At 39.5% G+C, this 27,262-nt stretch overlaps 1 protein-coding gene across 1 annotated transcript; it reads right to left on the bottom strand.

Annotated features, from left to right (window-relative positions):
- Positions 1 to 1,431: 1,431 nt before the first annotated feature.
- On the bottom strand, positions 1,432 to 25,895 carry LOC124091686 (calphotin-like). Its single transcript, XM_046442873.2, has 2 exons — positions 25,794 to 25,895; positions 1,432 to 2,421 (listed from the first exon to the last, which is right to left on the bottom strand). The coding sequence occupies exons 1-2, from the start codon at positions 25,893 to 25,895 to the stop codon at positions 1,666 to 1,668; spliced, it is 858 nt and encodes a 285-aa protein (XP_046298829.2). The 3' UTR covers positions 1,432 to 1,665.
- Positions 25,896 to 27,262: the final 1,367 nt, after the last annotated feature.

Below are 27,262 nucleotides of genomic sequence, written 5' to 3'. Positions count from 1 at the left end.
ACTAAACACTCGGGGTCACTCCAGGTGAACTGGGCTGCATGAAATAATCACACAGAGACAGAGAAATACCTTTTTCTTTGGGAACTGTGACGGCTCCTCTGACCTTAGGGGTCCTTGGAAAGAGAGTGAGGAGCACATCCTGAACCCTTTTATTGGGGAGAAGCCATCCAAATGAGGCAAGGGGTCAAGTTTTAGGGGGTTGAGTCTAGATTCCTGTTGTCTGCTGTCAGCTGATTGACTGACATCTAGGGAGGCCATGCCCATCTCATGAGCTGTGTGGGGATCATGGCAGAGCAAGCAAAAGACCAGAGCGAGGCCAACCAAAATGGGGGACAATGTGGGTTCAGTCCACCCTGTGCGCTCAATGCTCATCGTCCACACACACACAGCCCATGTGCCTTGCCACATCTCCACATTCTCATCGCTCAAGGCTAAGGGGCGCTCAGTTCCTACGTGGCAGCAACATTCAGCACTTAAGTTACAAAGACTGAGATTTTCCTGTAGGTGAGACGCCTTATTTTACAGGCTGTACTTCTGTCACTAGCTGAGATGAATTTAGCTGCAGTGTGACAGGGATGCATTAGGGAAAGAGCTGAGGACAACCTCCAGCCAAAGCCAACAAGCACTGAGGCCCATCACTCAGAGCCAGGGCTGGAGGACATCAAAGATGAGGGTGTCCACCTGGTATTGTCCCCTGTCCCTAAGGTCCAGTAATAGAGTGGTATATCCAGTGTTATCTTCAGGACACTGTGAAGAGATTGGTAGGAAATAACCATTTGTTAAAAAGATTTATCAGTATGATACAGGGTCAAGCTAAGATTGACCTGACAAGATAGAGGCCTTCCATGTTGTTTGAAAGGTTGTGTTAGGACACCACACTGAGAATGGGAGGAGAGGGGTCCTAGTTTTTGTTGCTTTGAAAATATTCAGATAGAAATGATGTAGGACTTAGAACATTGGGAAATATTCACACAGAGCACTGCAGGGAATTTGGAAATTGATTCAGGGCAGAAAGAAGGCAGAGACAATGAGCAGCACAACACTCAGGTCATAATAGGTCCAGTCCCTCAGAGGACCTAGGGAGGACTGGAAGGACCACCCAGATAACACTGAGCTGGAGCTTCTCTGCACCAACTCCCAGTCACTGGGCGAGGTCTGCTCCTGGACCCTAAACCCCCCTGCCCAGAGGTCGGTCTCCATTCGCACAAAGCCCTCAGTCAGGGAGTTCCAGGGGCTTGCTTTCCAACCATCTTCAGATATTAGGATGACAAGTGCTCACAGAGTGGAGTAGGGTCATCTGAGATGGTCTGTTATGGTTTTTAAATTTGATAGATGTGCTCCCCCCTCCCCCCCAAAAAATATACATATAAAATCAGAGTAGCACAGCAACTCAAAAGGGAAAAAGAAAGAGACACGAGGCCATTATGGGTGTTGTATATTTATTGAAGATGCAGGTCTATGTCCACATGAGACAGCAAGTCAGAGAGCAATACTATCCAAAGGGGTAAGATGAGAGTAGAGGGAGGCTGACATTGGTCAGAGACTGAGCAGGCAGTGGGGGATGGGAGTGTCCTGTTATTGCATCCTGTGGGGCTGAGAGATGGAGGCCTTGGAGGACACTGGTTGAAGAACAGAGATGAGGTCAGATCTCAGCAGCAGGAACCATTAGAGCAGACTGGGAGCATCAGGTGGACTGGAGACAAACAGGGGGGCAGCAGCTGGAAGCCCAGCAGGTGAGGGCAGCACTGGGATGTGCAGCAGGGGTTCTGGCAGCTTCTGGGGCTGCAGCAGAGGGTCTGCAGGAGCTGATATGTAGCTCCTGGGGTGACTGGGAGCAAGGGGGCCAGCTGCACAGACTGTCAGCACATAGGGCGCATCAACAGGAGCCACAGTAATTGGGGGGGCAGCAGGTGGTCCTACAGCAGATGGGGCGGCAGCAGCAAGGGTGGCAGTAAGTGGAGACACAGCAGCAGGGGCGACAGCAGCAGGAGCCACAGCCACTGGAACCTTCACAGCCACTGGAGCCACCACAGTAGGGGCTGCAGCAGCTGGAGCCACAGCAGCTGGGGCGGCAGTAGGTGGTCCTACAGCAGATGGGCTGGCAGCAGCAGGAGCCACAGCCACTGGAGCCCCCACCACAGCAGGGGCTGCAGCAGCTGGACCCACAGCAGCTGGGGCGGCAGCAGGTGGTTCTGCAGCAGGTGGTCTGGAGGCAAGTGGGGCAGCAGCAGCAGGAGCCACAACCACTAGAACCTCCATAGCCACTGGAGCCACCACAGCAGGGGCTGCAGCAGCTGGAGCTACAGCAGCTGGGGCGGCAGCAGGTGGTCTGGCAGCACCTGGGCTGGCAGCAGCCACAGCCCTGGCCAGAGCAGCAGGAGCCACAAGAGGAGTTGCACATGGTGTCAGAGACTGGAGGTTCTGGGGGTGTTTCCAGGAAGGTGGGTTTCAAAGGTTTGGAGGTCTCTCTGACCCACGTCCCCTTTTATACCCTGCAAAGGGGCTGCTGTCTTCATATGCAACACCCTTTCCTTGTCATTGTTTGAATTAGTAAACAGGCAATTATCAAATCAGGCCCATTTATTTTTGGTTTTAATTTCCAGTTGCATGGAAAATGTGTGATCTTTTCCCATTGTGATTGGATTCATTTGTCAGCTCTTCTTCCTTAATCATCTCTGAAGTGTTTTTCTAGCTCTCCTTCCTCAAATGGAGGTGTCCACATGACATTCTGCCTCTTCCTGGTGGTCTTCAGTGTCAGTGTGCAGAGTATATCATATCTGTCTTGGGAAGGATTGACTTTGGGATTTCATAATTCTTCCTGGGCATAGAAAAAGATAAGGCTTCATTTTTTTCTGATGCATCATTCTTATGGGCCTTCTGGGGAAAGAAGTTTTGAATGTGCAACATAGATCATGTGTGAGAGCAGGCAGGCCATTAGGACATGTTTCCTGTTCCATACTCTAAATGTTGATGTCCATCTTGAAATTTAATTGAACACAAAGAGATTTTTCAGGTAGAAATGATGTAGTGAAACTGGGTGTTTTTCTTTTTTGTAAGAACAAATCTAAAGGTAAACTTGGGCTATGCTTTTTATGTATTCATTTATTTATTTTAAAAAATTTTAAATGAACACTAAGTTTTAATTTTTTTCTTTTTAGATACACATGACAGTAGAGCGTTTTGACATATTATACATCCATGGAGTACAACTTCCCATTTTTGTGGTTGTACATGATGTGAACTTACACTCTGGCTGTGTAGTTATATGAGCATAGGAATGTTATATCGGATTCATTCTACTGTCTTTCCTATACCCATCCGCCTTCCCTTCCCTTCATTCTCCTTTGTCTGATACAATGAACTTCTATTCTTTCTCCCGATACCCGCTTTTTGTGTGTTAGTATCCACATATCATAGAGAACATTGGGCCTTTTGTTTTCTGGGATTGGCTTATTTCACTTAGCACAATAATCTCCAGTTGCATTCATTTATCAGCAAATGCCATAATTTCATTCTTTTTTATGAGTACTATTCAATTGTGTTTGTATACCACTTTTTTTCCCCATTAATCTAAACCACTGAGGTTCCTCATTCCCCATATACCTCCAACCTGCCATTTACTGTCTCCACTGATTGCTGGACTCTGAAGATGCTATGTATTCTCTTTTTTTATTGTTATGGTTATTAATCTTATTTCACCATGTATGTTTTATGTTCTAAGAATGCAAAACCAAACAACCAACCAAAAACCAAAAGGAAATCAGAGTGATAGAAGTAAACAGATATCTTGATAATTGGAATCAGCTGACATATATTCAGATTGAGGATGAAGTCAACATGCAAAGGTCACCAAATTCCAATGTGAAAAGCCATTGACTACTGTTCCTAAAAATGAGGAATGCTGCCAGTCCATTAGTTGGTCTCCTGTGTGTCAAGAAACAGGAAGGAAGAAACTATTTGGCCTTTCTATGATGGCATCCTTCAGTTCTTCATCATTTTTTTAAATTACAGTCCTAAGGAATATGATCCTTGTAATATTCCCATCAGTTTAGCTTTCTTAGCAAACACCTGATTTCAGTGTTCTTATTTTTTGAATTATTTGAATTACAGTGTGTTAGTAACAACATTGTAATTGTGTAAGTCTGCCTTTCTCCTCTGTGACCAAAATACATGATAAGAATTACTTAATGGAGGAAAGATTTATTTTTGGATCATGATATTAGAGGTTTAGTCCACACTGGACAGACAACACTGCATTGGACCCAAACATGACAGAAAGGTATGGTGAAGAAGCCTTGATCCATTAATCACAGCCAGGATGCAAAAAGGGGGACGGGGCCACATGGAAAAGGCATAATTCCAGGGAATCCCCTGTGACCCACCTCCTCCAGTCATGCTCCGTCTGCCTGCAGTTATCACTCAGTTCTTTAAAAGTAGCCCCCACTGTCTAATTATTTCACCTGTGAACAATTTTACCTAAACACAGGAGCTTTGGGGAGTTTATATTCAACCCATAACCATGCTCTAAATGGAGACACCTACAAGAACCATGTAGGTTGATAGGGAAATTAATGTACTTTTAATTCAGCTCAGTTATTACAATGAAAATCATGTTGCTTTCAAATAATTAAGAATACGTATTAACCAGTATTACCAGTTTGGGTATAAAGTTGTATATGTAATCAGAGTAGTATTTAAAGTAATAAAAGTTTCTGCCTAGCATTGATTAGATTTCTATTTTTCCTTGAAATATCTTCATTCATTTCTTATCTAACATTGTATTTTATTTTTTGAAGGAATATTTCCACTCACCTGATTTCTTAGGAAAACTTTTATTGGCCCCAAGGGCACACACCTGCAATGCCACACACTGAGAAGGCTGAGGCAAGAGGATCCCAAGTGTGAGGGAGGTCAGCCTGGACACGTGAGTAAGACTCTATATCAAAGTGAAAATAACATGAGCTTGTGGTTTAGCTCAGTTTTAAAGCATCCCTGGATAATATGCCCAACACCAGAGAAAGCAGTAACAACAAAATGATTTTAAAAATTCCACAGTTTTTTATTATGGAAATTTCATTTGTTGTTAAATGTGTACAAGGTATATCTGTATAGTGTTATAAATAATTATCAGGCAAGTATATATAGGCACAAAGCTCAAGTCCAGGAAGGGACTGTTGACATCACCAAGGACTCTTGTATGTCTTTTTCTGACCCCACCTCCCTCCCTCCACCATGGAGAATTGCTATCCTGATTTTTCTTTGTACTTTATCCAGCTATATATACATTTCAACTGTGAAATTCAGCTATACATGCCTTTAAATTTTATATAAATAGAATCTCACTATATGTCTTCTTTTTCTTCTAAGATTAAACATTTCCACCTTTTTTATAATCATAACAATGATGGTATTTGTCATTACATATACATACAGGCACACATGGTAACAGTATAATTTCACTTTGTCTTTTTGTGATTGGCTTATTTCACTTAGCATGGTAGTCTGCAGCTTCACCCATTAACCAGCGAATGACATAAAGTCATTTTTCTTTATGGCTGAGTAATACTCCACTGTGTATATTTACTACTTTATGTTTATCTTTTCATCTGTTAAAGGGCACCTAGGTTGACTCTATTGCTTGGCTGTTGTGAATTGTGGTGCTATAAATATTGATGTGGCTGCATTACTGTAGTGTGCTGATTTGAAAACTTTTGGGTATATACTGTGCAGTGGGATAGCTTGAGCATATGGTAGGTCCATTCCCATTTTTTTCAGGAATCTCCATACTGCTTTCCAGAGTGGTTGCACTAATTTGCAGTCCTACCAACTATGTGTAAGTGTATCATTTCTACCACATCCTTGCAACATTTATTATTTGTGTTCTTGATAATTACCATTCTGACTGGAGTGAGATGAAAACTCAATGTAGTTTTGATTTGCATTTTCTTAATTATTAGAGATGACGAACAATATTTCATATGTTTATTAACAATTTATATTTCTTTTTGAGAACTGAAAGATACTTACCCAGAAAAGGCAGATACTTACCCAGACTAAATGCCAACTCCAGTCAGAAAACAAATAACTGGCTGATGTCCTCAGGCATGGTACCTTATGGGACCTCTGTGTTAGTCTCTGGAGGGATAGTGTTTCAGTCAACTTTTTCATTGTTCTAAGCAAAAGACCTGACAGAACCATTGTAGAGGAGAGAAGGTTTATTTGGCACTCAGGGACTCAGAAGTCTCAGTCCTTAGATGGCTGACGCTGTTGCTCTGGGCCTAATATGAGATACTACAGAATTCCAAAGGGTGTGGAGGAGCCAAGCAGATCAGGAAATGACAATGAAGAAGAAGAGAGATGGTTCCACTCATGAGGGACAGAATATCAACCCCAAAGGCATGGCCTCAGTGACCTACCTCCTCCAGCCACTCCCTACCTGCCTACAGTTACTGTCCATTTAATTCCTATAAGTGGATTAAGGCACTTACTGGGTTTAGGCTGTTTTATAATCCTATCATTTTGCCTCTGAACTTCCATGTATTGTCTCACACATGAGCTTTTGGGGGATATGTCATATCTAAACAACAACAGACCATCATGCATTCAGATGAAGATGTCCTGGAATTCTCCAGTTACAACTTTTGAACATGGCATTAATGTGGAGATGCCTGGAAGCTTTGAGAGATTTATATCCCATCGTTAGGGAGGGGCATGTGTGTTTTAACGACATTTCTATATTAGGTATGTTTATTATTCAATTCATCAGATCTCACTGGCCTGATATCATTGATATCATGATCATTGCTAGCCTCATTGGGGTGTCCAGAATGTCCACTTCATATTGGACTTCATTGTGACAAAGAGGAAGAGAATTTGCCTAGCGCTGGGTCAAGACAGCAAGTTGATACTGCTTTTGGTTCCGTGTCAACTGAATCCACTTCTGCCTCTCCTTCCTTGAAGATTCTGAAGGTTTTATTTCCCAGTTAAATATCCACGCACCCCAGACATCATAGACTATGTTAATCTATTGTAGGCAGGATTCTATATCTATCACATTAGCTTTACTTGTATCTTTTATTAATTTGATAGGTCTGGTGGTCATCCACTGGGGGCAGTTATGATCCACCTGGTTTTGTGGAGGCTATCCTAGTAAATTTTCTGGAAACAATATGGGATTCAATTCTGCTTCATTTATGAAGTCTTTCAAGATAGCACTAATTTCTGATTTTTGGTTTCTAGATTTCTTAAGGGATGGTGGTGATGGTAAGGCAGATCCACAGCTTTTATTTGGCCTTTTATAATATTCTTACTCTGGCCAGGTGTGGTGGTGCACACCTGTAATCCCAGTGGCTCAGCATCAGCAAAGTGCAAAGTCAGTATCAGCAACTTAGCAAGACCCTAAGTAACTTAGTGAGACCCTGAGTCAACATGAAAATAAAATAAAATAAAAAGGTCTGGGGATGTAGTTCAGTGGTTAAGAGCTCCTCTTGGGTTCAATCTCTAGTACCATAACAATTAAATATATATATATATATATATATATATATATATATATACATATTATATATATATATATACATATTATATATATATATATATATATATATATTCTTACTTTGTAACTCAAGGAAAAAAATGTGCTTGATTTTACATTTGTGAACCAGGTAAATGACCACCAGGTGTGTTTGTTGACCCAGTAGCAAGAATGCGGGCCCTGGGCCAAGACTTTATTTATTTTCTGATCACTACAATCTTATTATAATGAGAACTGTTGGCATTTTTGCATGCACTGTGGGTATTGCCTCTGCTCTGCTATCCAACAGCATATCAATATGTGAGTATCCCATTTTTTTCCTGAGTAGATTGCTAACGGTATGTTTGGAAATGGACCACACAGATGAGTGCTTATATGTGCTGTGGTCCTGTCTCTTGAATGAATGGCCTCCTTTCCAGGTGATGGGTCGAAGTTCTGAGATCTGTACCAGTACTGGAGTCTGGAGGAAGAATCATGATTTTCCACCTGAACATATGACCTCAGCCCTTTGCTCATTTAATCTTAACCTTTGAAAAATATACCTATGTGGGATGGAAAAAACCATAGAATGAATCAGACATAACATTCTTATGTTCATATATGAATATGGGGCCAGTGAAATGCCACATCCTTTACAACTACAAGAATGGGATCCTTATTAGAATATGTTATTCTGCCTGTATGTATACTGTGTCAAAATGCACTCTACTGTCATGTATATCTGAAAAGAACAAATAAAAATTAAAATTAAACAAAGAGAAAATATCAATACAAATAACAGAATAAGAATATTGAGGTACTTTAAGGAAAATACACTCATTACAACTGGAAATAAACCCATCATAAGATATGTATGTATGTATATAGATAGATAGATAGATAGATAGATAGATAGATAGATAGATAGATAGATTGATAGATATATGCAAGTACATGTATTCTGACATAGATACCAATCCACAGAGCTTCCAGGTATACCACGTGTGGTTCCCTACTTCCTACTGGGAGCAACTCCACATTCTCTTATCACTATCCCTAATTCTTTGTGAGTTACATGCTCCTCTGCCCCAGTTGTGTTTGCTATAATGCCACCATTGTATACTTATACCCATGATAATTTTTTATAGTTTATTATCTCCCTTTGGGTTTTTCTAGACTGTGATCTCAACGATCCCATTGCTCTTGGGGAGCTAAGTTCCACAACTGTTATAGACTTCAACTTTAGAGAAAGGCAGTCCTGAATTTCTTGGTGATGATTCTCTCTCTCTCTCTCTCTCTCTCTCTCTCTCTCTCTCTCTCTCTCTCTCTCTCTCCTCAAACCCTTACCTTGGATTAGCTTCTGTATATGAGAGAACACATTTGACCCTTGACTTTTGAGAACTGACTTATTTCACTTAGTATGATTGTCTCCATTGCCATCCCTTTACCAGCAAATCCATAATGTCATTCTTCATTATGGCTAAAACTCCAGAATATACCACAATTTCTTTATCCATTCATCGGTTGAAGGGCACCTAGGTTGGTTTCATAGCTTGGCTATTTTGAAATGTACAGCTATAAACATTGAGGTGGCTGCATCACCATAGTATGCTGGTTTTTATATCTTTTGGATATATGCTGGGTAGTGAGATACCTGGGGCATATGGTGCTTCTATTCCTTTTTTCTAAGGTGTCTCCATATTGCTTTCCAGAGTCATGTGTATTATTGATTGCTTGTATTTATTCTTTTGGGAAGTGTCTGTTTAGTCCTTTTGCCCACTTATTGATCATGTTAATAGTTTCCTGGTATTCCTTTTATTGTGTTCACTGTATATTCTGAAGATCTTTGCCACCTGTAGGTGGCAAAGATCTCCTATTCTTTTGGCTTTCTCTTCACACTCTCACCTGACTTATTGGTATTTTAATTTTATTTCTCTGCTTTAAGAATATTGGTAAGGATGTTGATTCCTGTGCCAACATGTGGGAAGGTTGGACCTACATTTTATTTAATTCATTCATAAGTCCATTTATGAGTTCTAGAAGTCTTTAGGTAGAGTTCCTTAGGTTCTAATCTAATTCCTAGGCCTTTGATACACTTTGAGTTGACTTTTGTGCAGGGTGAGAGATAAAGGTTAAGTTTCATTCTTGTATATTTCGATTTTCCTTTTTTTCTAGAACCATTTGTTAAAAAGGCGATCTTTCCTCTAACACATATATGTTTTTGGCACCATTATGAAGGATCGGATGACTGTATTTATGTGTCTTATCTCTGTGTCTTCTGTTCTACTCTGTCTTCATGCCTATTTTGATGCAGTACCACACTGTTTTTGTTACTATAGCTCTGTAGTATAATTTGAGGTCTGGTATTGACATGCCTCAGCTTTTCTTTTCTCATTAAAGATTCTTTGACTATTCTGAGTCTCTCATTGTTTCAAACGAATTTCATAATTGCTTTTTCTTGTTCTGTGAAGAATGTTGTTGGAATTTTGATGGAAATCCCATTGAATCTGTATAGCACATTTGATGGTATAGCCATATTGACAATGTTAATTCTGCCTACCCAAGATTATGGGAGGTCTTCCTGTGTTATTAGGGCTTCTCACTTTCTTTCTTTAGTTTTCTATGGTTATCATTGTGGAGGTCCTTCACCTCCTTGGTCAGATTGATTCCCAAAATGTTTTTTGTTTTGTTTTGTTTTTAGGTGATTGTGACCAGAATAGCTTTCTTACTTTCTTTTTCAGCAGATTCGTCATTGGAGTATAGACATGCAATTCATTTATGAATGTTCATCTTGTATCCTGTTATATTCATAAGTCCATTTATGAGTTCTAGAAGTCTTTAGGTAGAAGTTCTTTAGTTCTTCTAATATAGGGATCATGTCACAAGCAAACAGAGATAATTTGAGCTCTTCTCTTCCTATTTATATCCCTTTCATTTCCTTCTGTTGCCTGATTGCTGTGGCTAGAGTTTCAAGTACTATGTTGAATAGGAGATGTGAAGGCTGTATCCTTACCTTGTTTCTGATTTTAGAGGAAATGCTTTCAGGTTCTCTCCATTCAGTATAATGTTGGCCATGGGATTATCAAATGCAGCCTTTCCAGTGTTGAGTTAGTTCCTTCTATCAGTAGTTTTTAAAAAAGAGTTGCTGTTTGAATCTACAAGCTGTGTGGTGGCTCGTGATTGTGTGCCCAGCCAGACTGCGGCATTTGTGCCCAGCCAGACTGCAGCATTTGGCGGCTCATATGGGGAACATCTGAAACTTGGAGGTAAGTGAAATTGCTTGCCCCTGAGGGAAAGCGAGAGAATGGGTGATCAATTCAAAAAACAATGTGTTCCTGTTGTGATTTATTTTGTTTTTGTTTCAAGCTGCCTATCCCTAGAAATTTCTCAGGCAAACTGGGAAAAATAGTTGGCTAAAGGTTTGAAGTTTGTCAGCCCTGAGGAAGAGAAAATTGATACAACGATTTTTTATTCCGTTTTTGTTTCATTCAGTTTCGGTTTTGTTTTGTGTTATCTTATTGGGTTGCGTTATCTTTATAGTAGATTAGAAATTAGTAAAAAACAAACCGAAAAGATGTTAAGTAAATTGTTAGAGGTTCAGACCATGGAGAAAGACATTTTAGATCAAGCAAAAGAGAAGGTCTCTCGAGCTAGTCAGACAGAGGAAGAAAATTTAAAGGAAAAGGGGTTGTTAGGAAAAAGGCCACAACAGGAGGCTGTTAGTAACTCTGTTTTATCACAAGAGGGCATAATTCAACCAACAGCCCCACCAATGGAGACAGCTGAGTGGCCCTCAAACCCCGTAGTTGATAAATGGGATCCTGAGACAGGACCTCAAAGATTAGCATGCCCTGTACTTGAACAGGCAGGAGGGCAGCGAATTCACCGTGCTTTAGATTTTAAAACAGTGAAGCAGTTAAAGGAGGCTGTAACAACCTATGGTCCTCAAGCTCCCTTCACGGTAAGCATGGTTGAGTCCATTACTAACTTGGACATGACGCCAGCAGATTGGGCTAGCATGTGTAAATCTGTACTAAATGGAGGACAATATTTGTTATGGAAGGTTGTCAATGAGGAATTTTGCAGGGAGACAGCTAGGCGAATGCAGCAGCCAGTTACCCTCAAAGAAATCTAGATATGTTGTTAGGAAAAGGACCTTATGAGGGTCAACGGCAACAAATTGAATATGATCCTGCTATATATGCACAAATTGCTGCAGACGCAGTTAGGGCATGGAAGACTTTACAAGGACATGGAGATTTACAAGGTCAGCTATCTAAGGTAATACAGAGAGCTAATGAACCTTACGCTGACTTTGTAGATAGGTTAATTCAAATGGCTGCCAAAATTTTTGGGGATACAGAACAAGCAATGCCATTAATAAAACAACTGGCTTATGACCAAGCAAATCGTTGCTGCAGAGAGGTTATTAGACCATGGAGACATGAAGATTTAAACACATATATTAAATTATGTAGAGATATTAATGAACAAGGGCAAGTCTTGGCAGCTGCAGTACAACAGGCTTTAGATGCCAGGCCAAAAACATGCTATGATTGTGAACAAACAGGACATTTTAAAAGGAATTGCCCCATAGGAGGAGGGTTTAACAAAAGTAGGTATCAAAGGAATAGAATACCAGGTATTTGCTCACGATGCTGTAGAGGGAGACATTGGGCTAATGAATGCCGTTCTCAAACCACCATAGAGGGTACTCCCTTATCAAAAAATGGACAAAGACCAGGTATTTATCCACGATATCGTGGAGAAAGGCATCAGGCTCCATTGCCAAAAAACGACAGGGGGGCCCAATGCTCCGGGGCCCACAACCACAAATATACGGGGCAGTGGAGGATCCCAGCAACACCATCAGGCTAGTGCCCAGGACACCTTGTCCATTAAATCCCTCATCAGACAAACCCGAGGGAGCGCAGGGTTGGACATCTGCGCCTCTGCCAGAGCAGTATTAACTCCAGAGATGGGAATTCAAATCATTCCCACAGGAGTAAAAGGACCTCTTCCCCAAGGAACAGTAGGCTTATTATTGGGACGTAGTTCATCTACATTAAAAGGACTTATGATAAGTCTGGGGTAATTGATCCCGATTATGTAGGTGAAATAAAAATTATAGCTAGTTCTCCAAGAGGTATCTCAGTAATTTCACCTGGAGACCGAATAGCACAGTTGTTAATAATACCCAGCCTACAATAATAAATTTCCTAGTCATAGTGTAGAAAGAGGTTCCAGGGGATTAGGCTCCACAGGTGTAGATTGGGCTATGTTGTCTTTAAATTTAGATTCTTGCCCAATGCTAAAACTAAATATTCAAGGTCATGAGTTTAATGGGCTACTGGACACAGGAGCTGACCTTAGCATCATATCTCGTCAAGAATGGCCAAAACATTGGCCATTACAACAAGCCACTCAAACGCTTCGTGGCCTAGGAGTGGCGACTAATCCCCATAGAAGTTCTATGATATTAGATTGGAAGGATCCTGAAGGATGTGAAGGAACTATACAGCCATATGTATTGGATCATCTTCCTATAAATTTATGGGGACGAGATGTCCTAGATCAATTAGGTTTGACGTTAACAAATAACATCAATCCTAATGCGCCCACTACTAGGGCTAGACAAGGCTTTAGGAAAGAAAAAAGATTAGGAAAACAAGGGCAAGGTATAGCAGCACCAATACAAATAGATCAAGGAACAGACAGACATGGGTTGGATTTTCAGAAAGGGTCACTGAGACAATCAAAATTACTTGGAAATCAGAAAGACCAGTGTGGGTTCCTCAGTGGCCCCTGACTAAAGAAAAGATACAAGTAGCCCATGATCTGGTCAAACAACAATTAGCGGAAGGACATATACAACCTTCCATATCTCCCCATAATACTCCCCTTTTTGTCATCAAAAAGAAATCTGGTAAATGGAGATTATTGCAAGATTTAAGAGCCATTAATAATGAGATGGTTATTATGGGACCTGCTCAATCAGGGATTCCTCAATTGTCTGCTTTGCCAAAAACCTGGCATGTTTTAGCTATAGATATTAAAGATTGTTTTTTTTCAATTCCAATTCATCCTGAGGATAGTCCACGTTTTGCATTTACTATCCCTGCATTAAATCATGAAGGTCCTGATCAGAGATATGAATGGAAAGTACTCCCTCAAGGGATGGCTAACAGTCCAACTATGTGTCAAATATATGTTAACAAAGCAATCCAGCCACTTAGAAATCAAAATCCTGAACTACAAATATTTCACTATATGGATGATGTATTATTGGCACATAAAGATAAAAACATATTGCTGGAATGTTATGCCACACTTACAAACTTATTAAAAAATTATAATCTAGAGATAGCAATAGATAAAGTACAATTAAATTTTCCAATTAATTATTTAGGAGTTCTATTATCCTCAACCATGGTCCGTCCACCAAAAATTCAAATACGAGTAGATCAACTCAAATCACTTAACGACTTTCAAAAGTTATTAGGAGACATAAATTGGATAAGGCCTTATGTAGGTATACCAACAGGAGAGTTGGGACCTTTATTTGATATTCTAAAAGGTCCATCAGATCCAAATTCACCCCGCATGTTAACTCCTAAAGCAAGAAAGGCATTAAAAATTATTGAAACATATATGGAAAACATACATTTGGATAGAATTGATATAAGTTTGCCTTTATTATTTATTGTACTACCAACAAAAAATATTCCTACAGGAGTATTTTGGCAAGAAGGTCCATTATTGTGGATACATTTATCTTATTCTCCTAACACTATTCTTACTATGTATCCTGAGGCTGTAGGACAATTAATACTCAAAGGAATAAGAGCAGCAAAGGGAGTGTTTGGAATTTCTCCCAATAAAATTATTACTCCATATACTATGGATCAAATTGATGAGTTAGCTAATGAGTTAAATACTTGGGCAATAATCATGTGTAAATCTAATGTTACATTTGATAATCATTTACCATCTAATCCTTTGTTGTCTTTTTGGTCTAAGCATCCTGTAGTTTTTCCTAAAATGACAAGAAAAACACCTATCATGAATGCTCCAAATATATTCACTGATGGGTCTAATAATGGTACAGCAGCAGTAGTTACCCCAGATCGAACTTTTACATTTTTAGTACCGAAACAATCAGCTCAAAAGGTAGAGCTTAATGCAGTTTTACAAGCTTTTGTGATGTTTAAAGATTCTGTATTTAATTTATTTTCTGATAGTCAGTATGTAGTTAATGCTATAGTATCTCTTGAAGATGCTGGTAGGATTTCCCCTTCTTCTACTGTTTTCTCTTTGTTTTCCACTATACAAAGTCTAATCTGGGACAGAAAAGATCCATTCTTCATAGGACATATTAGGGCACATACAGGATTGCCTGGAGCCCTTAGTTTAGGCAATGATTTAGCAGATAAAACTACACATGACATACATATTTTCTCTACATTTGAAGAAGCTACAAATTTTCATAAAAGGTTTCATGTTAATGCTAATACTTTACAAAAGTGTTTTAAAATAACTAAGGAACAAGCCAGACATATAATAAAACAATGTTAAAATTGTGTGACATTTTTACCACAAGTTAATCTTGGAGTCAATCCTAGAGGACTGATACCTAACCATATTTGGCAGATGGACGTCACACACTTGCCAGAATTTGGAAAATTAAAATATTTACATGTTACAGTCGATACTTCTTCTGGATTTTTGATGGGCTCCCTTCATGCCGGAGAAAAAACTAAAGATGTTATAGCTCATTGCTTACAAAATTTTGCCACTGTGGGCGTTCCAAAACAGTTAAAAACCGATAATGGTCCTGGCTATACCTCTACCTCTTTTAAACAATTTTGCTCATCATTTGGTATTACTCATATAACAGGAATCCCATACAATCCACAGGGACAAGGCATAGTTGAAAGAGCTCATCAAACTATTAAAACATACTTATTAAAGCAAAAAGAGGGAATTGGAAAGGGGTATATATCCCCCAAAGATAAACTTAAAATAACGCTTTTTACTCTAAACTTTTTAAATTTGGATTCATCAGGACTTAGTGCTGCGGAAAGGCACATGTATCCAAAAAATGTACATAAGCCTAAAGTACTTTGGAAAGATATTCTAACAGGACAATGGAAAGGTCCTGACCCAGTGATTGTCTGGAGTTTGGGGTCTGTTTGTGTTTTTCCACAGGGAGAACAGCAGCCAATTTGGATTCCAGAGAGATTAACTAAAACAATTTCTACAGATCGAAAAGAAGATGATTTGACTCAAATCCATAACAGCTGATATCCAGAACTCCAGCCTGGCCATTCTTACATCTGTGATAGTGATTAACCAGGGTGCTTTTTTCAATATCTATTTTATTATTGCATTTTTCCACATCATAAGGTTCTATTTTTATTTTTTGAGCTCATACAAACCTAGGTTAATGTTTTTCTGATCAGTTTTATTTTTTGACTGTGGAGTTTTTAAACATTGCAATGGAGATTTCACCTAGGTAAAGCTACAAGGCCTTTACTATTTTCTTATGTGTTGTACGTTTGTGTACACTCTTGTGTTTTGTGTTGTATGTCTGTATGTGCGTATGTCCATATTTCTTATATGAGGAGCGCTCATGAAAAAATGGATCCGAATTATTATTATTTTTTTTATTCACGTGATTTAAATGGTTTAATTTAAATTAGGTAAACAGCTGTTAAGGATTGTTTTTAAAGTAGGTTAACAGATCTGTTTGTTTACTTTCACCTTTCCTTTTCATTATATTTAATAATTCTTTTCAGGATAATGTCTTTTTAGCATCATTGCCAGAATTCCTATCTTCATCCCAGTGCCGGTGAAGACAAAGATAAAACCAGACTACAGCTTCTATGATAGCTATCACAGTAAACTGTATAAACTGGTGCATCAATGAATTTAACTCAACAAGTAATGCTCAATCAAGGAGTCAACTTTCTTTGGGAGGAAACGGATTTTGGGAGGAAATGGACATATTGATAGATTCCTCTGCTTTGAACTGCTTGCAGAACTTGCCTGGACTATGTAACTATTGTTTGGTGCAGTGAATTGTGGTAATGCTGGCATATCTTTGCTGATGGTGTCACTAGTGATGCAATTTTTATTTCCTTGCCAGCACGCCCCATGTTAATTGTGGTAGTGCTGACCTATCTTTGCTGATGGTGTCACCAGTGATGCAATTTTTCCCAAGGAGCCGTCAATTGGCTTGGTGTCGTGGCATTTCTGTATCCTCCTCCCTTCTGCTAGTGATGGTCTAAAATTTTGGGGCCAATGGCTTATGCTGGACCGGTAGTCAGTGACGGGTATGATCCAATTGCAGTGGTATCTACCTAAGACAGGAGGCTGACGCCTAAAGGTCAGTTTTCCAATGACGGGTAAGAACCATATGTTGAATTGGACAACCTACAAGGCACGGTCCTTAAGCCACATTAACCTCACTCCCCCACTGGCACCAAGGCCAAATTTGGGGGCCAACAGAGGTGAGGCAAAGAACCTCACCCCCCCCACTGGTGCATAGACCTATCCACAAGTATGGCTGTATGCTGGACCAGTAGTCAGTGATGGGTATGATTCAATTGTAGTGGTATCAACCTAAGACAGGAGGCTGATGCCTAAAGGTCAGTTTTCCGATGACGGGTAAGAACCATATGTTGAATTGGACAACCTACCAGGCACGGTCCTTAAGCCACATTGCTTGTTGTTTAATTAATCAGAAGGGGTGAGATGCTGGGAGCCATTAGCCAAATGGGTATGACAATTTCCTTGCCAGCGTACCCCATGTTGCAGTGACATTGAATGTAGGTGACCTTGCTCAAGGACCAAGGCGGATTAGGGCATTCCCGGTTTAGGTTCCAGGTTTAAGGTTTAAGATTATTCCGGCTGGGAATAGGGCGTATCCTGCTGCCTAAGTTCCCCTTGAGTTCTCACGGGATTCAGACATTATATTTTGGAGATAGAAGCCCAGTGGAGGTGGATTTGGGCAGAGAACATGGATTTGGGCAGAGAACGTGGATTTCCCCAGAACGTGATTGTAGACGGCTGGTGTGAGTTCGGGAATAAAGAGTTGCTGTTTGAATCTACAAGCTGTGTGGTGGCTCGTGATTGTGTGCCCAGCCAGACTGTGGCATTTGTGCCCAGCCAGACTGTGGCAGTTTTTCTAGTGCTCTGGACATGAATGGGTACCATACTTTGTCAGATGTTTTTTTCTACCTATCTTGGGGAAACCACATGATTCTACCCCTTAATATTATTTATGTGGTGAATTACATTTATTGATTTCCATATGTTCAACCAAACTTGCATCCCTAGGATGAAACCCACCTGACCACGGTACACTCTCTTTAATGTGATTTTGTATGTGTTTTACCAATATTTTAATAAGAATATTTACTTCTATGTTCATCAAAGGTACTGGCCTGAAGTTTTATTTCCTTGATGTGTCTTTCACTAGTAATGGTCTCGGAGACACTTACTTCCTTGAATGAGTTTGGCATTGTTCTCTTTTTCTGTTTCATAGAATAACCTGAGGAGAATTGATATTAGTTTTTCTTTAAAAGTCTTGTGGAAATGGCCAAATAATCCATGCATTCCTGGGCTTTAGTTTGGAGAGATTTTGATAGCTGATTCAATTTCATTTTTTGAATGGATACGTTTAAATTTTTTATATTTTCAGAGCTCAATTTGGGTAGATCATATGCCTCCAGGAATTTGTACATATGCTTAAGACTTCCTAGCTTATTGCATTATAAATTTTAAAAATAGTTTCTGATGATCCTTTGAATTTCAGTAGTGTCTGTGGTGATCTTTCCTTTTTCATCTCAGATTTTGCTAATTTGAGCATTTCTCTCTTTCTTTTGGTTAGTTTATCTGCAGGTTTGTCAATCTTGTTCAATCCATCAAAATGCCAAACCTTGTTCTATTGATCTTTTGCATGTTTAAAATCTCAATTTTATTGATTTAGGCTCTGATTTTAACTATTGTCTTGTACTGATTTTGGTATTGTTCTGTCTTTTTTTTTCAAGGGCCATGAGATGAAATGTTAGATTATTTATTTTGTATCTTTCTATTCTTTTGATACACGAACTCAATGATTTAAAATTTCCACTAAAACTGGTTTTATACTGTCTCAGAGATCTTCATGTTTTAACATTATTCTCCTTTACTCTTAAGAATTTTTTTTTAAATTTTCTTCCCTGATTTCTCCTCCTATCCATTCAATGCTCAAAAGTGTATTATTTAATCTTCAGGTATTGGAGTGGTTTCTTTTTTTTAATCTTTCATTGATTTCTAATTTCATTTTGTATGATCTGATAAGATTTCTCTGGTTCTTTGAATTAGCCAATATTTGCTTTGTGAACTAAAATATGGTCACATGTACTGCTGAGAAAAAAACTGAATTCAGAAATTGATGGATAAGGGATTCCACCTCTTGGGTCCCCTTCTTCCTCCGGGAGAAGTCTTTTCTGCTGTCCTTTAATAAACTTCTAATTTCTACTCTGACCTTGCCTCGGCATGCTTCTTTGGTGTTATTCTTCAACATCGGGGAAGCAAGGACTCGTCACCGGTCAACAGCGGTAACATATTGGAGGTCCCAGACCGAGATTCTACACCGAGGTAAGTGCACGCACCCCATGTCTGTTTGAGGTGCATCTTTCTCTCTCTTTCTTTCTGGAGGGTAAGGTGGGCACCTGACGGCTACTTAAACGCAATTAGTGCAGCCGCCACTCTTCAAGACTCGGGTGAGAGGTTTCCCGGCCTAAGCAGCTCTCAATCACCTGTTCAATACAGAGCAGGCATGTTGGGTTCTGCCAAAGCCGCTTCCAACTTTTCTGTCTGGGCCTGGAGGGCAATTGGCGTGAGTACACAGTGTCCCGAATCCCGATCTGCCTCGGATGCGTGGAGGTGGAGGAAGGAGTTTGGAACAACTGCGGAATTCCGGTCTGGGCTACACTCAGATGATTCCTAAGGTTCCTTTCTCTTGAGCCCCCTCCCGACAGCCCTCAGGGGTATCTAGGGTGATCGGTAGATGAATGGCACTGAGGGAAAGCCCCAATCACATTTGCCTCCGTATGGGCCATGCAACACTCCCAACCTCGCATCCATTCCTCCTGGATGCTCCCCTTCCTTCGCAGGTCAGAAATGTTAGCAATTCAGGTTGTAGGACTGAGAAAGGCATGAGATAATTAGTAAAATCTGCCCAGGTTCTCTAAGATGCATAGGTAACTTTCACTAGTCTGTTTTACCGCCCCAATGTTTAAAATGAGCTGTGTTCTCTTTAAGCTACTAGAGAGGCATTTTTAGAATCAACTCCTCTGGTAATCTGCTACCTTACAACCAGTAGATATCCCTTAACACTTAGGCGGCTCCTTTAGTCTACAGAGCAAAGGCAACAAAAGAGCACACGATTCTCTTTTGCAATGGATTTTTTAGTGGCCGGGAGGATAAGCAGTAATGCCCTTAAGTCTGAATCCTCCCAGGGTCTCTGGCACAGGGCAAACTGAGACCCTAGCACTTTGCTAAAGGGGACCAGAAACCCCTTGGCAAAGCAAGGTGAGAGACGGGTTTTCTGGACCGTTTAGGAAGCTCAAGCTTAGGGAGACATCCCTAATGAGAACAGTTTTCTCTGGCGCGGCGTGGGCGCCTGAGTCCTGTTTTCTTCTCACTGAGACGGGAGCTTCTCTCTCTCCAATACGCCTGGTGCACCACTAGCCTGCGTATTGAAAAATTGGGATAAATTTGAACCTCAGACGCTCAAGAAAAAGCGCCTCATTTTCTTGGCCTGGCCTCAATACAAACTCTCTGATGGAGAAACCTGGCCACCAGAGGGAAATATCAATTTTAATACAATTTTACAGTTTGATAAAACTTACAAAAAAGGAAATGGTGTGAGGTGCTGTATGTTCAGATTTTCTTTGCTCTAAGGGAAAATCCTAAATTATGCCAACAGTGTAAAGTAGACTTAGCTATGATATCTGCCATGAAGAGAAAAAATCTTGGACTCACTGAGGAAAAAGAATCAAGAGAAAAATTTGGGCCGATCAAAGTACATACCCCCTTCCCCCTTCAAGACCTAAGGCAGATAAAAACTGACTCTACTGAAAAGTTAAGAGATATGCCAGATTGCCTGGGATTGGATCTATCCAAAGGAGCTAATCCTGTAAGTAAAAGGGAAACTGAGGTACTCCCAGCAGCTGCCAGAGCCATTTTCGCTTTGGGGAATTTCCTCATCCTTCCCTGCACTGTAAGGATTGCTCCATCTCTGTCCACTTAAAAAGAAGGGACACTGAATGCAGTAAAGTCAGTCACACTGAGACCCTTGATTTTACACCTATAGTTGCCCCTCTGTGAAAACATCTGGTCCACTCATGGGAAATCTATGGTGCCACTGATAGGAGTCATAATTAAATGGAAGTTAAAAACCTGGAGAGATTTTTCTCTTATCTGGTCTCTCTATTTTAAAGGTTATTATAGATTGTTTCTTGGGGATGATCTTGGCTAAATGTGTGTCTAGAAGATGATTTTTTTATTGTAACATCTGGTATCTAAATGAGTTTGAAGCATTGCATAATCTTGCAGTTAAAAGTTGGGGTTAGGTAATTGTTTAGTTTGTGATTTCAGATAATTCATGCAGGAGAACTTAAATACTTAGGATAGAAAATTAAAAGAATTCTACTTCCAAGTTGGCAAGTAACTCCCAATCATTTAGTTTTATTTTGAACTGGGTAGCCTGAGAAGATTTCACTAGGTGTACCAGTGCATTAACTTGGGCAAGGATAGTAAATTATGATATGGTATCTGTTCCCCTCAGTGTGTAAGATTTAGGAAAAAAATGTTGAATTGGAACATTGGTCTGGCTTATTGAAATAACATTGAATAGCAACAGTCTTAAATTTTTAAAGCTTAATTTTGGATATACATGGTAGTGTGTGGTTCTCTTAAGATTTTTTCAGGTGATTTAATGTAACTTAATACTACTTTAGAAACTTCAGAACAAAGGAAGTGACTTAATGATCCTAAAGAAATTTCTTCTGATGGTAGAGATCCTATTTTCAGTTTTGTGTGAGCAAGTTTTTCTAGTGTAGGAAAATGTAAAGGTATGAAATTTTATAAATTGTATCTTAAACTTGTATCATAATTTTCAACATCCAAACCTGAAAATTGTGACTTATGGTTAAAATGCCTTAGGCATGAGGTTTCTGCTCAGAATTCCAGTTTTCCCAGTTCCTTCCAGACCTCAGCCAGGACTTAAGTTGATATGCAAATAGAAGAAGCCTGGAGCACTCAGTATGAGACAGATCTGAGGCGCCCCCCCCAAAAAAAAGAGTAAAAGTGTCTTTTTATGGGAACTCAAACTAGATTAAACCAAAGAGTAAATTGTATGGCATTTACTAATTACTGGCCAGTCAATTTTTTCTAGGACTTTTGCTTTTTCTTAGATTCTGTATTTTTTTTGAGTTCATGATTTTGATCCTACAGACAAGTTAATGTTTTTCTGATAAGTTCTATTTTTGATCAACTGGAGTTTTTTTTTTAAACATCGCAATGAGATTTCACCTGAGAAAGCTACAAGGCCTTTACTATTGTGTTGTGTTACACTTGTGTTACGTGTTGTATGTCGGTATGTCTGTATGTGTGTATGTCCATATATCATGCAGTGATATGACAATTGATAGATGAGGAGCACTCATGGAAAATTTTTAAAAAAATGGATCCAAATATCTTTGATTCACGTGATTCAAATGGTTCAATTTAAATTGGGTAAACAGATGAAAGTAAAGATGTCTTTAAAATTAAGCTTATAAGTTTTTCTAGATGTTCAAAAAGGCCCTAATAAAATGTTAAATCTGCTTAAATTCAAAAATTTACAAGTATTGTTTCAAAATGTGAACAGAAGGAGGTTAACAGATAAAAAAGAGAAACTAGAAGGTTCTAGATATGGATTTAATAGAGGGAAAATGTGTTTCTGGATAAGAGTCTATATGATTAAGAGGGTTTAAGTAAATGATATAAAAAAAGGTCTGTGTAAGTTGCTTGTACGTGTAAGTTTTTGAGCAAGTAATCTTAAAGAAATTAAACAGCTGGTTAAACAAGTACTGTTTTTAGAGAATTGTGCCATGTTATTTCTTTAAAAAGCTAAACTTGATTAATATAAAAACATCAATGTAATTGTGGTGTTAATGTGCCCATATCTTCCAGGTATACAAGTCTGTAAGGTAGAAGTTTTAAAAGAGCATTATATCAAGCTGGTGTTCTAAAGTTGTATGGTAATTTTAGGCTTAAAAAGAAAAACATGTTGGAGATTTATTTATATCATTTGTGTTCTATAACTGGACTTGTTATCAATAAGATATGTAAAGTTCTATGTTACTTTTTACACTGAGATACAATTTAAATGTATTTTTAAGTTAATGAGAGCCTAATCTGTGTGAAGGTTTTATTGCAAAACACAAAAGTACATTACTACTTTTCTACAAAAGGTTAAAAGCTTTCAGCTTTTCTTTAATTCATGTTTTAGGTGTGATATTATATTGTGTTAGCTAATATTCATGTGAACTTGAGCAACAATTTATGTAGGCTTTGTAAAATGATGTTTGAAAAGCAAAGATCAGTTTCAGAACTATAGTACTTAAGATTTATGAAGAGCCCTGCCTTACTTGAGATAAGGCTCTGTCCCATCTCACTACATTTGAAAGTGACTATGGAAGAAGTAGGCCAGATTTCAGTACATTTAAAGTTGTGTCCAAAAGTAGTTTTTTGCCAAGATTACTAGGATCTCAAACAGGGAATTATGATGTATAACCCTGCCAGAATTCAAGGTAGCTATTACATGAACTAAATATGTTTTTACTCTTGATAATTTTATTTTGTACTTTTCTTATAAATGATTTAAGATTGCCTGTTAATGTTTTGCAGAGGTACTGCTTTAAGAACACACAACCTGGGTTAATTTAAGATAAGGAGTTATCACCTACAGGATAGAGAGATAGACATTAAAGCCCAGTACTCTTAGTATAAGGCTGTTGAAACTTATTTGCTGGATGTTTAAGATTAAGTTTTAAAATTAGTTAAATTAAAAGGGCCAAGAAAACCAATAATTGGCTCTTGCCCTCTAAGTCAGTCTGAATCAGGGAATAGGGGACTTCTCCAAAGGGCTCTGCAACTCTAGGCCACATAACCTCCTGAGTAGGGAGATTAATGAGACCAGTGGAGGACAGAAAGCCAATCAGTGCATTTGCTGTGAAGAGGAGGGTCATCAGAAAAGGGAGACATCCCTGATGCTTCCAAGGGAAGCCACATGGTCAAGCAAGGCCTGGACCCATCCTAGCGCAAATGGCACTAGCAGCGCAAATGGCACTAGCTGAACTGAGAAGCTGCTGTGAAGTTCCCGAGGACTCCCAGGGAAACTCAGCTGACTGTTAACAATAGATAGAAACAAAAGTCAGTTTGACTTGCTTCATCTTAAACACTTAGCAAAGACAGTCAAAGCCAAAGCACAGCTGTTCCTGGACATTTTAAATAATAATAATAGTTAAATGTAACTTCCAAAAATAAGTAAACTGGAGGCTACAAAAGAGATTCTCAGACAGGAATGCCTGATAACTATCAAAAGGAACTGCCAGAGTAGTTTTTAGTTTAAGGCCTTTATTTCTAACTTACACAGGTAGGCTTAGTGTTTGCAAGTATGGTTATCCAGCCCTAAGTAACAGAATTAAAGATTTCTCTATTAGACACAGAGGTCATACTAGTAAAAGGATTTTGCAAGATCAGATGACATTAGCTTGTTAAACTATATCTTAAGGGAAAGGACATCTGTAACCCTAAAAGTTAAATGTTGTGTTTACATTCCTGACAATTCTGGCAATGTGACAAATATCCTTAAAGATTTACATGCTCAGATAGAAGCCATGTCCTCAGCAACTTTGTTATGGAAACAATATCTTAGCTCCTGGTTCTTGGTACTTCCTGGTGGAAAACATTGTTAGTCTTTGTCTTTGCCATCATACTCATTGGCATATTCCTGTGCTATGGCATTTATTGCTGCATCAATATGGTTCCAGTACTAATGAATTATTGTTTCTCTTATAGACCATCCATCACTCAAATGGCCCTCCAGCCTATTACTTCTCAATCAGACTTCTATCATGGACCACTCAATAGACCCGATTTTTAAAGGGGGACTCCAAACTGCTTGCCCCACACCGTCCCTTTTCAGCCTGAAGAAGCCAGAAAGATCTTCTTCGCCCCCCTTCCTTACAGCAGTAAGGAGTTCCCAACTTAGAGGGGGGAATGAAGCCAGATTTAAAGTTAGGTAGTCAGTGTAGTTAGATAAATCCGGGTCTAATGCCGAGTGAAATCTAAAATGGAGGCCATGCTGGCAATGATTCCGGGGAAACAGGACAACTCATGGAATGTTAATGAAGTCCCGAAAAGGCCCTAGGCCAAAGTCCACCTCAAAGAAATGTTAATGAACAGCCCCCAGCAAAAAGGTGCTGACTCAGAAGTCCTTCCTGACCAGATTACTTCTTTGGCCCACCTGTGTCCCACCCCTCGGTCCTTCCCACCTACATTCCATCACTGAAAGAACTATAAAAAGGGGAGACAACATCCCTTCCACGGATTCCACCTCTTGGGTCCCCTTCTTCCTCCGGGAGAAGTCTTTTCTGCTGTCCTTTAATAAACTTCTAATTTCTACTCAAAAAAAAAAAAAAAAGAAATTGATGGATAAAAGATTCTATAGATGTCTGATAGGTTCATGTTACTAATTTATTGTTTAATTCTATGGAAACTTGGTTTTTATTTCTGGATGATCAATCCAGTTGTGGGAGATGTGTGTTAAAGTCAAACTAGTCTGTTTGATTCTTAATATTGAAAAGGATTTTTCTATGTATTTAAATACATGCACCATTGTTTGGGGCATAAATATTGATGATCTTTATGTCTTCATGATGGATGATCCCATAAGAACTATGAAGTGACTTTCTTTGTCTCTTCCACTTAATCTTGGCTTGAAGTCCATTTTGTGATATGAGAATAGCTATCTTTGCTTGTTTTTGAGTCCCATGGGTTGGTATATGTTTTTCCCATCTTTTTACCTTCAGTGTGGATGTCTTTGCCTGTGAGGTGAGTCTCTTGCAGAAAGTATATTATTGGGGCTTGTTTTTTTAATCCACTCAGAGAGCCTAAGGCTTCAGGGCTAGGGATATAGCTCAGTTGGTAGAGTGTGGGGAGCTGCTCTGAATGACCACACCTTCCAGTCCTGAAGCAGGAGGCTCTGACCAATCACTACATTCATGGTGACTTGGGCGTTGATCCAGCTCAGACAGCAAGGCGGGTCTTCAGGTGTAGGCATACCCCTGGGGTTGAGTTACACTCTCCTGCTCCCTTGTAATCCTACGCTTTCTGCCCTTTTATGGATAGAACCTTTTAAGAACAGCATTTCCCTGAAAAAAGCTCACTTCCAAACGAGCTCCCTCTCTCTCTCATCAGTCTCTCATGACTTTCTCTTGCTCTCCCTTTTGGGGAGCTTGAGGCAGAGAGCTAGAGGAAGTTCCCCTGAAGCTTGTGTAAAGGTAAATTGTGTCTGTGTTTTATTTTGAATAACCACAAATTCACATGAGTGACCTTATTTCAGCTGCCCCTGCTGGTCAGGGGTTAGAGGGCCTGCCTTGTATGTACAAGGTGCTGGGTTCAAGCACGGGGGGGGGAGGGGGGAGAGAGAGAGAGAGAGAGACAGCCAGCCTAAGAGAGAGCCAGCCAGCCTAAGAGAGAGCCTGAGTCTTTAGATTGAAGACTTTAGACCATTTATATTCAATGTTATTATAAAGAAATTATTTTACTTCCTGCCATCTTCATTTGTTCCTAATGTTTCAATTGGACCTGATTGTCCTTTACTAGACTGTTCTTTTAGTGTAAGTACTCTCTAGGATGGTTTTTATTTTTATTTTTCATTTCTTCTTCATAAAATATTTATTAAGCATGTTCTATATGGAAGGCTTAAGTGGTTATGAATTGGTTTAGCTTCTGTTTACCATGTAAGGTTTCATTTCATCTTGGATCTGAAGATGAATTTTTTGGGCTATAGTATTCCTTATTGGCATCCACTTTCTTTCAGAGATAGGTCTATATCATTCCAAGCCCTCTAATCTTTCAGGATCTGGTTGAGAAATCAGATGAAATCCTATAGGTTTATTTCTGCCTGTGAGCAGACAATCTTCTCTTGCACCTGAAAAGTTTTTTGAAAAGTAAGAAAACAAGTTTAGATAAGAATGTGTGTGCCTAGCTGAATGCTTTGGCTGTTTTGTACACTTTAAGATCTTCTTACGGCCACACTATGATTATGCATCAGATGAAATCCATTGGTCTAGATATATGGGTTTTTTTGTCTTTTTCTTTCTAATTCTCTCTCTCTCTCTCTCTCTCTCTCTCTCTCTCTCTCTGTGTGTGTGTGTTTGTGTGTGTGTGTGTGTGTGTGTGTGAGACAGAGAGAGAGAGAGACAGAGAGACAGAGAAAGAAAAAAAATCTAAACATTGAATTCCAATCAACAGCCTCAAAAATGAATAATGAGAAAGGACAGTATATTTCATGTTCAGGGACAAGCAATCCAACACAGAATCAGAGAGCAGAGTGGGAGTTGTATAAGGGGCACCGAGCCTCAGGCGTCTATGTGGGGTTGTCAAGTGAGTCCTGGAAACAGGAGACATAAGTCAATATGGTCT

The sequence above is a fragment of the Marmota monax genome, unplaced genomic scaffold, assembly GCF_021218885.2.
Source record: "Marmota monax isolate L192 unplaced genomic scaffold, Marmota_monax_Labrador192_F-V1.1 WCK01_AAM20220418_F8-fsc00205, whole genome shotgun sequence".
Lineage (NCBI taxonomy): Eukaryota > Metazoa > Chordata > Mammalia > Rodentia > Sciuridae > Marmota > Marmota monax.
The sequence above is the reverse complement of the archived record's forward strand: the minus strand, read 5'-3'. Positions and strand labels throughout refer to the sequence as shown.

Excerpts from the sequence above, each read along its gene's own strand:
- LOC124091686 (XM_046442873.2), bottom strand. The coding sequence starts at position 25,895 with ATGCCTACACCTGAAGACCCGCCTTGCTGTCTGAGCTGGATCAACGCC. Across the intron at positions 2,422-25,793 it reads TCCTGCTTCAGGACTGGAAG|AACCTCCAGTCTCTGACACC; the intron begins GTGTGGTCATTC and ends AAACACCCCCAG.